This window comes from Convolutriloba macropyga, chromosome 14 (genome assembly GCF_964194025.1).
Source record: "Convolutriloba macropyga chromosome 14, txConMacr16.3, whole genome shotgun sequence".
In the NCBI taxonomy this organism is placed as follows: domain Eukaryota; kingdom Metazoa; phylum Xenacoelomorpha; order Acoela; family Convolutidae; genus Convolutriloba; species Convolutriloba macropyga.
The window spans coordinates 34,015,735-34,028,081 of record NC_134481.1 but is presented as its reverse complement, the minus strand read 5'-3'; the positions used below and the strand labels follow the sequence as shown (position 1 = coordinate 34,028,081).

Genomic DNA, 12,347 nt, shown 5'->3' with positions numbered 1-12,347 from the left:
GATTTCAGTATTTTCATAGAGATACCATTGAGTCCAGTTGATATGTTAGGATCAAGTGCGGTAACTTTTTCTGTACCTCTTCATCACCCACTGGAAACAAACAATGACTTTACGGCTGGTGAAAAACTAAATTTCCTCCAAGTCTGGTCAGATTGTTCTAGTTTATTGCCAGCAATGGTCGGGAAATACGCATTGACCAAATCAGCTACTGTCCCGCGATCATCAACAGTACCGTCACCTTCGATTCGAAGTGAGGTTTGTTTGCTCTAACCATAAGTATCCCTCTTGTGGAGGTTTTGCAAATTTCGTTTTGTCATGCACAAAATGTTTTTTGCCCTATGCATTCTCATTTAGTCAAAATTATGATTTGAACTAATATTTTAGCGTGAGTTCCCTCCCCCTATATTCGTCGCGTGTGTTTAGTGCCGGCTTCAGCTTGCTGATATATATAGCTTCGATGATCATTAGTTTTTCTACTGACCGACAGGCGTCCAGAATTCTCCATTCAATGTCATTCGTGGCGCCACGAATGACATTGAATGGAGAATTCTGGACGCCTGTCGGTCAGTAGAAAAACTAATGATCATCGAAGCTATATATATCAGCAAGCTGAAGCCGGCACTAAACACACGCGACAAATATAGGGGGAGGGAACTCACGCTAAAATATTAGTTCAAATCATAATTTTGACTAAATGAAAATGCATAGGGCAAAAACATTTTGTGCATGACAAAACGAAATTTGCAAAACCTCCACAAGAGGGGTACTTATGGTTAGGGCAAATTCGGAATAACCCTAAAAATACAAGAACATGGACAAAATCGAAAAATCCGGAATAGGAATGTTTTTAAGTAAATTGATAACAGATGTAAATATGTGTTGTAAATAGGCTAAATATTGTATATAAGGAAAAATTTTCGATTGAATTTTTTAGAATGTTTCCTAGAATTGTTTTAATTGTCATCTCAGACAAATGTAAATACATATTCATTTTATCTTTTAACAATTTGTAAAACAGTTTTAACCTGACGATGAACGTAAAGTTCGAAAACGTTTGTTTTAAGTATTGGAAGTAATTTTAATTTGACAAATTGGTTTCTTTTACATTGTATATAAGGAAAAATTTTCGATTGAATTTTTTAGAATGTTTCCTAGAATTGTTTTAATTGTCATCTCAGACAAATGTAAATACATATTCATTTTATCTTTTAACAATTTGTAAAACAGTTTTAACCTGACGATGAACGTAAAGTTCGAAAACGTTTGTTTTAAGTATTGGAAGTAATTTTAATTTGACAAATTGGTTTCTTTTACACTTTGTTTGCTCTCTACAAATCTTACAAACTGCCTGAAATGTGCAATCAAACTGTCGTAAATTGCAAGGAGTAACCTTGATGTACTCCTTAAATCGGAAAAATTATACCTGAAATAGAATCATCTTTGAGCGCCAGCCTTCATCTGTTTATATAGCTATTTCGTTTTTCATTCTACCGCAAATAAGTGGAATCCCTTGCCATTTCATTTGAGTCACTCAAACTTAAGCAGTTGAATGCAAGGCAGAGTTAGAAACCTTTTAAGATGAATCCATAAATTTCAATGCAATTACCGGGCGTTCAATTATTTTCAGGAAATTTTTCAAATCTCACCCAACATCATCTCACTCATAGTCACATGATAGCCTCCTCGTCTTCAACGTTTTTCTTCTGCCCGCTTCAGCTATTTGAATTGGATTTGAAACGGTATAACTGATAAATCCCTTAGGCTTAAAGTACTTGTGTACTTGCAATTACTCGTCTGACCCTTCTGACTTTTCGTCCAAAAAGAGGGTTAAACAGGTAATGCCCGGAGGGCGTTAAAGGCTCTCAGAGTCTTTCGGCTCACAAGACTCTAAGTATGCAATTGACTGAAACTTTTTTGTTGACGTTGAAGAAGGTTCCTGGAGTTAGAGTTCAGCTCCCCCTCCACTTCACCCCTTCGCCGACATCAGCCCTCCCCCACCCCACGTACCTTCAATATTAAGCTAAAGCTAGCTTCCTTTAACCGTAGCTAGCTACTGACAAGGCCAACTGCTCGCCAATGGTTTGAGAGCAACTCGCCTGATGTTAGTCGGTTATGTTTATTTTCATCATAGTTTTGCGTATTTTAGCAAAATTAACATTTGGTGCTCCTTTCAGATTTTTTATCGATTAAGTAATTCTTTTTGCTGGATATGAGATGGCGGAGACTCAGCGGCTTAGTGTTCTGCTTCTGTCTTGTAATTTTTTCCTTCATTATCTTCAGCTCCCTTGCGAAAAGAGGTCCTTACTCCAGCCGCCTTAATGAATCTCAAGTAAAATACTCAGTGTTTGTTAGGACGTCCGAGGCGACATACAAAAACCGGTTGTCTCTGCTATTGGAGACTTGGATTGGTAATACTTCCTTTTCCATTTTACTTGGATTTGTCTTTTAACTAGTATTTTTAGTATAGGTTACCTGACTCTTCATGTTATTTTTTTTGTTTAAACAAGTAAATTGAAAATATAACCCAGGGGTTAAATATTAAAAGTTTAAAATTATATGTACAAAATTAGTACAATGTTAAGAATCAAAATTAGTGGTTCCGTTTTTTAAAGGTAAAAATAACTTTTGAAGCCACCAACGTTCCTTTCCAACGGTACAAGTTTGAATTGTTGGAGCAGATGCTGTTTTAACATGCGTTTAAACTTTGAGCGTGATCTGATAGTCCGGACTTCACGCGGAAGTTTATTCCATTTTTGGATGCTTCTTTCTTGTAAGGATCGACTGCTCGACCTTAGGAGAAGCAGCTGTTTTGCTGTTCAGTTCTTGTTTTTTCTTACTGAGACATTGCCACGTAGAAAAAAACTCTCAGTGCTGTCTGATTAAAAAATGAAATATCATTCCTAAGTTTTGAAACACTCATCGGGCTTATTAAAAGTTCTGCAGGCAAAATGTCAGATTTTACTAAGAAATCTAGATCTCTCAAACTTTTTTCTCATATAGCAAACTTTAATTCCCCAATTGATTTGTCGATTAATTCGCTCCATTGCAGGGAAATTCAAGTTCTGAAAAAATAGAGCACTGATTGTTAAATGAGAAAGGACTAGGGATTTGAATAGCATCAATCGTGCTTTCAGAGGTAACTGATAACGTAAAAGGTATATGGATATAATCGCTGTGGCCATATTTGATAGGACTTTGTTGAGTTGTACATGAAAATATAATTTAGAATCAATCATTATACCCAAGTATCTACAGTGACTTTGTGGTTTAATTTTTTATCCCCGAAAAACTATTGGATCAATATTTTCATTTTCCTTCGAGGCGCAAAGAAGTTCAGTTTTACCGGTATTCATGGTTAATTTGCTTTGCTTTAGATAAGTATCTGTTTTCTACAGTATTTCAGGAACAGATTTTTCCAGTTCGCTGACATTGTTTCTGCTAAAATGGAAACTTGTGTCATCAGCAAATTGAATTATGTCGAAGTTTCCTTGTACCTTTTCTCGAAAATCATTAATGTAAAGAAGAAAAACTAGTGGCCCTAAAACAGTTCCCTGTGGAACACCATGATTTGCTTCCAACCATTCTGAGTAAACATCATTTATCTTAACACACTGCTGTCTGTTTTCAAGAAATGAAGCAAATAAATCAACTGCACTTTCTGAAAAACCGTAAGCTTCAATCTTTTTGAGAAAAATTTTGTGCGATATTGAATTAAATGCTTTAGCTAGATCAATAAAAACAGCAACTGAAATTTTTAAGTTATCATAGTTTTCTTGTAATGCTTCGATTAAGTGTAAAACAGCATCTGTTGAAGACTTAAGTTTTTGAAATCCAAACTCTGTACCGTTCAAAATTTTTTTTTTGGTTTAATTCGTTAACCTGATTGAGAAGTATACGCTCAAAGAGTTTTGCAAACATTGGAGTAATTGAGATAGGCCTATAGGTCTCACAAATTTTTACTTCCCCTTTTTTGTAGACCGGACTAATGAAAGCAAGTTTTAAATTTTTGACTAATGGGAAAATATTTTGACTAATGCATGTGTTAAAAACAAACTGCAAATGGGTTCAGATTGGAAACTTTGCAGCCCTGATTGCCCAAGCATTAAAAACGCCTGGACCCGGAGACTTATTGTCGAGTGAATCAATGGCATCATAGAGTTCCTTTAGTGTAACTGTTCTGAAGCAAAACTTTTCCCTAACTTCTATGCGAGAAATATTTGGAGCGCTCACATATTGTCCATTGTATATTGAGACAATTTGCAATATCAAACTTCTATTGAGACAATTTGCAATATCAAGTTCATTTTCTACTTCTTTACTTGTTGGTAGTTCTTTGAAAAACTGTTTGCAAAACTCTTTTTGGGCTGTTTTTAAACGCCTATTAACCAAATTTCTCTGATATTTGAAAATGGTATGTTCTTGCCCCGATGTTTTTTTTCCAGATATTAAAAAGTCTATATTTTTTCGTGATTTCTTCTCAGCTTTTGTTAGCCAAGGGTTTTCAGCAATTTTTTTTTCTGGTTGAAAGCTTTCTATAAGTGGGGCGTGCAACTCTAGAATAGTACTGACAACGTTTATGAAAAAAAACCATCCGAAAAATTGATATCGGATTTTAAAAATCCGATAAAACCTGCGATCATTGTAGAAGACATTTGGCATTGTATAGAACTTTTTGCATTAATCGAGAATTCCGAAGCTGTTCGAGATAGTAGCTAGAATTTTGTAGTAACCTCACCTTGCTGGAAGCATGCAGTTTGCGTTTTGAAATGCCAGAAATGTTTGGCTTTTCAGCTTTTGCATCTTATGTAGGAATTTCGGCATTGCGAATTTTAAATTTCGAACATGCATGTTTCAGGCCATTTTGGCTAAATTTTCGTAATTATCGGTTTTATTCAAGCTCAGGTTTTTTCCTTTTAATGATCAAGATTGAATTATAGTTTATTTTAAGACAACACCATATGCATTTTATTTGCTCTCAAATAAAGTTAGTCCTGTTGAATTTTTCGTGCCACCAATTTTTCGCCTGATCCTTGTTTTCTCTGACCATTTGACTTTTCGTCCTCAAAACCGGATAAACAGGTAAAGCCCAGAGGGAATTAAGTGGCTGAGTAGCTATCTTAGAGCCTTTTTGCTCATCAGACTCTAAGTGTGCGTTTCGCCTAAACTGTTGGGAAAAATTATGGTGCGAAGGGTGGTTTTTAAGAGTTTAACCCCCCCCCCCCCCCAACTCGTTAATCGTTAAATCCCCAACTTTTGCACCCGTAACCCTACACAGTCACCCCCTCCTCCCTCAATTAATCTTAAGCTAGCCTCCCTAAGACGCAGATAGCTACTGGCGAAGCCAACCGCTTGCCAGTCGTATGAGAGCAATTCGTCCGCTCTTAGTCGATAATGTTTATTGAACGGTTTGTTTTGAAAAATTGAGGTCTTTTACTACTACTACTACAACTACTTTTACTTCTAGTATGACTATCTGAAGGAATTATTTTACATTGTTTGTAAATTGACGTAATTTGCTCGCATGTTAAGGTGAGGTGTCTGCTAGCGATCAAGTTCTAATCACGGGACCTGCTGAAGTTGCCAAAAGTTTGCTTTTCACCCGCCTCGGTGTCAAATTACTTGCATCAAACTGCTCATCGTTCAACAGGAAGCTAAACCAATGCTGCCAACTATCGACTAGCCTCACAAATTTTCTCATTCTCTATCCACGATCCAATTGGGTCTGTCATTTCGACGATGATTCTTTTGTGAACATCAACCAGTTAGAGAAAACTCTTTCACAGTTCGATTCAAGCAAAAAGTTTTATGTTGGAAGGAGCTCATTGTCCACGCCATATTCCTTCAAAGAGAAAAACAAAGAAATTTCTAATGTGCATCATTTTTTCTTTGCCACTGGTGGAGCTGGAATATGCCTCACTAGGAGTCTGTTAGAGTCGCTGAGAGAATTGTTGCACCCAGAAAAGTTTACTGCTGAATGTGAGCGAACAGGCTTATCCGATGACGTCCTCTTGGGATATCTTATATCCAATTTACATGATGATGTGCCTTTGACGATAAGCAACAGATTACACTCGCATTTAGAAGACATGGCTCTTTTGAAACCCGAATTTGTTGGTCAGCAAATTTCCTTGAGCTACGACAAGAAGAAAATAAAGCCTAATTCGATATCACTTAGTAGGCAACAGGAACAAAGTGATCCGACTGGCTTCTATCAGTTGTCATGTATAGTATACGGTCGTTCTAGTGCAAATTTTAATTGCAAAACAAAATCGTCTTTGTAATGGTTGAAACCCCAAATTGATTTTCTAGGGGTTTGCTTAAACATTAGTTTCGCTCTATGATCTTTGCATTTTTGGGAACAAGTTTATTTAAACTGTAAAAATAATTTTGTTTTAATTTTAACACAATAATTTAACTCTCTCTGAAAACTTTGGCCGGTCGAGGATTTATATTTGCCTGATGACTCTCATATATATGCTATTTTATTCCTCCGACAAAAACTCTGTGGGTTGTAATAGTGGGAATTTGCTTTTGTTGGAGCTGAGCTTAAGGAATAACAAGCTTGCATAGGCGGGGAAAATAGAAACAAAACACTTTCTGTTGTCTTAGTCATTTTAATAGTTATAGTTCTAGTTCTAGTTACAGTTTGTCACGTGAGAAAAAAGAGAAAAAGGGGGAAATAACAAAAAGCAACACACAGAACTCAACGTAGTAGCCGCAGAAAACGGCTGAAAGTATAACTCAGCAAAATATTGCAAAAACAAATTGTCTTGAGCAGTAAATAACGTGTTACTGTGTCTTGAACTAGAAATATTCCTGAGCAGTAAATTGTTACTGTGTCTTGTATTCAAAATATTATTCTTGAGCAGTAAATTCTGTTACTGTGTCTTGCATCAACGAATTATTGGAGCTGAAATTCAACTGTTACAACCCCAACTTCTGGTATTCTCAACTTGTGAGTACAAATAGCAAAAGCCAACTTAAGTTTAAATTTAAATATTTTTGCACAAACAGGTCTTAGACATATATCTTTGTCTTCGATTTGTTTTTTCTATCGGATTGAACTGGTATACACAAAGAGATCCCGTATTGTGTGATCTGTAGCAATCCAGTTCAAATTGATAGTTGAAAAAATTAAGATCAGCGAATAGTTACGAACTAAAAAAGTTAATGCAACGGTAAGTACAGCAGAGCGGATATACAGTTACAAAAGCGAACTGCATAAACGAAGTATCCGGACAGATTTTGTAACCACTCAGAACGAACTGGGCGGTGTAAAACTTTCTTTGTGAAACACAAGGAGAGCAGCCGTTAAATTTGGTCCGCCGACCCGGACAGTGGAATAAACTGCTGTCCAACCCAACAGTCGAAGTGACGAAGTCATCGACGAACGAGAACAAAACTCAACGAGCAATTCAACAACGCAAAGCCAATTAGGCAATGTGCATTAGAAGTTGAATAGCAAGGCTTAATTAAAGCAATTAAACAAAAGGTACTGTAGATATTCAAGCTGCAGTCCCAAAGTACAAACGCAGTGACTCCGTCACAGAGTCAGGACATTTTGCTTAGACAGATTAGCAACTCCGAAAAACAAATCAAAGCAAAAATTCAGGAAGGCCAGGAACTAATCAGAAACAACGATAGATCAAGCAAACTCAAGACCATCTATAAACAGGTGCTGAAACTTGACGACTCTCTTTGCATTCTTAACCGAAAGCGAGCAAATTTTCTTCGTGATTCTGAATTGTTTGAACGTTACGAAGCCGACCGACTAAATTTCTTGCAAACATTAAACGCAGATTGGTTACCATACATTCACGGAGAAACAAACATGACGGATCAACAGAATCAAACCGCACAATTGACAAGCGATGCAGAACCAACTGCCGCTAAGTCTTCACAGTCTGTTGTGGGAGTTTCTCAACAAACTGCTGAACATGGAAACCCAAACAGGGACAATGATTCAAAGGCCTCCTCTGATAAACGAGCTAAAAAAGCAGAAAAGCTTGCGACTCTAGAGAAAGACTTTGCATCAAAAATGAGGTTGAAGAAAATTGAATTCGAATTGAAAAGGAAGGAGCTTGAAATGGAGATGCAACTTTTTGAAGAAGGTCACTGAAACTGGAATACGAGAAAGAAGCTCTTGACGCAAGAGCATCAGATTCTGATGATAGTGCAGCCCCTAGTATGCGAAGTAGATCACCATTCAACTGGAAAACCCCGAAGAATAAAGATGTTTCCGGTTGGCTCGATAACTCGAATAAATTCTCCAACTTGCACGATTATAGTTTCGAGCGAGCGAAAACCAGGATCGACAACAATTATCCCAGGGTAAGCTTCAATCGCGAATGTGTACTTAAGTCACGGTCACCAAGTGGAGAGCGTGCCAGCGCAGCCCGGGAACAAGACAAGTTTAAGCGCAATAAACCAAGTAGTAGCAGTCAGCTACCTAAGTTGAAGTTGAGTTCATTCGATGGAAATCCCCTAGAGTGGCCGGAGTGGTCGAACATGTTCAAAGCAACGGTTCACCATCGCGATATACCCGACTCAGAGAAAATGAGCCACTTGAAAACTTTGTTGACAGGTAAAGCAAAGTCAGCTATATCAGGAATGGGCTATTCGGGAGAATTCTACGCTCAAGCGTGGGAACTCCTGGGACGGAAGTTTGGGCGACCTTACCTAATTGTCGACGCTCAGCTTAACATGTTGCGCAAACAACAACCAATTCGAATGCACGACTCAACGGCTATAATTAATTACTCAATAACAATCAGCAACCTAGTTAATGTACTGAAGCAATACAACTATGAAGGCGATCTGCAATCAAGTTCAACACTGCAAGTGGCAATTGAAAAACTGCCCCCAAATTTGAAAGAAAAGTGGTTCTTTTTCGTTGACGAGTGTCAAGAAGATAGGCCCGATCTCACTCTCCTTGAAAAATGGTTAGCTCGAATGGCTTTTGTCCATGAAGGAATGCCATCAACCAAGAGCGAACGAAAGGAACATGATCGACCAAACGCTAACAAGGAAAAACGATTCTCAAAATCGTCAAATATTAGTGCGAGTTCGAATGCGAACGAAACGAAGCAAATGCAAAACAACAACTGTCCACTAGCGGATGGCACTCATAAAATATGGAACTGTCCAATATTTAAGAATATGAATGTCACCGATCGCTATGCAGCAGTGAGAAAAGAACGCTTATGTTATGGATGTCTGGGGAAAGGGCATGCAATCAAAGATTGTAAAGTCCACCCGTGCGGTATAAATGGATGTACCAAAAAGCACAACAGACTGCTACACTCAGAAAACCAAATGGACGAGGGTAGTCACGCAGTTAATGTAAGCGCAGCAACAATCAACCAGAGTAACCAAGTTACTAGTTTTCTTCAAATAGTTCCGGTATCGGTTCAGAGCGGTGGTAACAGGTTGACTACCTACGCTTTCCTCGATAGTGGGTCAACAGTATCATTCATCGATCAAAGTGTCAAGGATCAACTACGAGCCAAAGGCACGGACGTTACCTTGAACATAGCTGGCATACATGGGACGAAAGATTTGAGGACAGAGAATAAAGAGAAGAATTTATCACAATAAAGGGACTAAATTCAAAGGTGCATTCAATTGAAGCGTTTGCACACCCATCAATCTCGTTGGGAAACACAACATATGATTACAAGGAACTGAAGAACAACTTCAGACACCTGAATGATCTCACAAACAGAACATTCAACCTGATGGAAGTAGGCATCATACTTGGACAAGATGCCTACAAAATTCAACGTCCATTAGACTATAAGATTGGAACACGAAGTGAGCCTTTCGCCGTCTTAACAGAATTAGGATGGGTAGTCAGTGGTCCCATGACAGGCAAGAAAAGTCAAAATGTTTGTCATTTTGCCTTCACAGAAGATGTGAAAGTGGCAGAAAATATCCAATCATGGTGGGACATAGAAACCTATGCTTCCAAAATAAATGTTGTAAGTCAATCAAAGAAAGAGCAGCAAGCTCAGAAATTTCTAGAGAGCACGACAAAGTTTACAGGCGAGCGGTACGAAGTGGGCATGCTCTGGAGTGAACCAGAACCCAATCTCCCAAACAACTACGGCTCGGCCCCTGGTCAGCTCTACTCACTGGAACGAAGATTCCAACGAGACCCAAACTTAAAAGAATTGTATCAACAGTCAATTGAAACAGATGTTGAAAAAGGATTTGTGAAGATCCTTGGCAAATCGGAAGTCAAAGGCACTTTCGGAAAGGAATGGTATTTGCCACACCATCCAGTACTAAACCCCAACAAACCGGGTAAAGTTCGCCGTGTTTGCAACGCTGCAGCAAAATACAAGGACATATGCCTAAATGACAAGTTGTTAGCCGGACCCGATCTACTACACGGATTGATCGGAACAATATTCAGATTTCGAGAAGGACCATTTGCCCTAACCGCAGATATTGAATCAATGTTTCTGCAAGTGCAAGTTCCTGAACGGGATAAAAGCTGCTTGAGATTTTTGTGGCGACCAACAATGAACGAACCTGTGCAAATATACGAGTATCAACGTCATGTTTTTGGAGCAAAGAGTTCACCAACATGTGCCAACTACGCTCTGAAACGAGTAGCGATCGATAACGAGGACGAGTTCCCAATTGCAGCAAAAACAATCCAAAACAATTTCTACATGGACGATTTCATCAAGTCAGTCGAAACACCTGAAGAAGCAATCAAGGTTTTTAAACAACTGCAACCTCTTCTCTCAAAACATGGATTTGAACTGAAGAAGTGGATCACCAACAGCGACGTGGTAACCAACGCAATCCCAGAGGACTTAAGATCAATCAGCAAAACAAAGCAGGTTGAAGTAGAACCCAGCCAGGAAGGGTCATCAGTGCTTGGGCTTCAGTGGACGATTACCGATGATAGTCTACAGGTTTGTAGAGGTACAAGCAAAGAAGTTGAGACCCCAATCACCCAAAGGAAGATCTTATCTCTAGTTTCTTCAGTGTTTGATCCTCTTGGACTGTTTGCACCATTCAGTGTCCATATGAGACGACTCCTGAAGAGCATCTGGACCAAAAATGGACAACATTGGGACAACTCAGTAGAACCTAACGAAGAAGAAGAGTTTCTGAAGTGGAAGGCACAGCTTCCAGAAGTAGCAGAAACCAGCATTGATAGAAGATACTTCAGCACAGCCAAGGACAAATGGGAACTTCATGTGTTTGCCGACGCATCTGAAGATACAATGTGCGCAGTGGCATACCTACGTTCAAAGCCCAAAGAATACCCAGCAGACTTAGCATTTGTAATCGGAAAGTGCAGAGTTGCACCAATGCGACACCTTTCCATACCACGTTTGGAACTACAAGCAGCAGTGATGGCGGTGAGACTTAAAGAGCAGATAGTGAAGGAACACGAATCGAAGATTCACAGTTCTAACTTTTGGACAGACTCCACTACTGTTCTGCAATGGATTCACAGCTCCCACCGTAAGCAACAGGTGTTTGTTGCAAACAGAGTAGCTGAGATTTTGGATACAACTAATGTTTCACAATGGAATCATGTGAGTGGTATTAACAATCCAGCTGACATCGGGACACGAGCGATCGATGTTGACGAACTCAAGAGAAGTGAATGGCTCACTGGGCCGGCCTGGTTGAAGCAGCGAGAGAACGAATGGCCTGAACAAGTGGCTTTAACATTTGCTTCAGACGAACAAAACGACCAAATGGTCTTCTCAGCAAAGGTTGAAGAGAAGAAGCCGATGATTCAGTGGGAACGATTCAGCAATTACAATCGACTAGTAAATACAATGGCATACATACAGCGGGTATTCAAAAAACACAAACCGGCAACAAAAACACTAAGTGTTGAAGAAAGAGAGGATGCACAAGCAAGCATCTTCAGACTACTGCAGCAAGAACAGTTTACTGAAGAGATGAAATCTCTCAAGGCTGAAAGGGAAATTCCAAAAAACAGCAAAATCCTCCAGTTTTCACCATTCATAGACCAGCAAGGACTTATTCGTGCTCAAGGCAGAATAGGTAAAAGTCATCTGAACTTCGAAACGAAGCATTCAATACTGTCACATTGGAAGCACCATGTAGTTGAATTATTCTTGCAAAATGAACATGAGAATAATCACCACGAAGGTACTGAACATGTCAGAAACATAGTCCAGCAAAAATTCTGGATCCTAGGCATACGAAATGCTTTGAGATCGATCAAAAACAAACGCATTAGATGTCGAAAGGGAAAAGCCCAAACAAAGGCACCAGTAATGGCAAATCTACCTGAAGAACGGTTAGTGGCATCAACAGTGTTCTCGAATGTGGGCGTAGACTATTTC

At 38.9% G+C, this 12,347-nt stretch overlaps 1 protein-coding gene across 2 annotated transcripts; it reads left to right on the top strand.

Moving 5' to 3' along the window:
* Nucleotides 1–1,080: 1,080 nt before the first annotated feature.
* Nucleotides 1,081–6,967, top strand: LOC142352997 (fringe glycosyltransferase-like). 2 transcript variants are annotated; one of them, XM_075405170.1, is made up of 2 exons: nt 1,081–1,184; nt 5,530–6,967. In XM_075405170.1, exons 1-2 carry the CDS (start codon nt 1,145–1,147, stop codon nt 6,279–6,281), a joined length of 792 nt encoding a protein of 263 aa, XP_075261285.1. In that variant the 5' UTR covers nt 1,081–1,144; the 3' UTR covers nt 6,282–6,967. The 2 variants fall into 2 exon arrangements, with proteins under 2 accessions (XP_075261285.1, XP_075261283.1); XM_075405168.1 differs by lacking the exon at nt 1,081–1,184 and adding an exon at nt 1,201–2,408.
* The last annotated feature ends 5,380 nt before the right edge of the window (nt 6,968–12,347 follow it).

Bases quoted from the DNA above. Each gene is read 5' to 3' on its own strand.
- LOC142352997 (XM_075405168.1), top strand. From the start codon at position 2,210: ATGAGATGGCGGAGACTCAGCGGCTTAGTGTTCTGCTTCTGTCTTGTA. The intron at 2,409-5,529 runs GTAATACTTCCT...TCGCATGTTAAG, and splicing joins GCTATTGGAGACTTGGATTG to GTGAGGTGTCTGCTAGCGAT.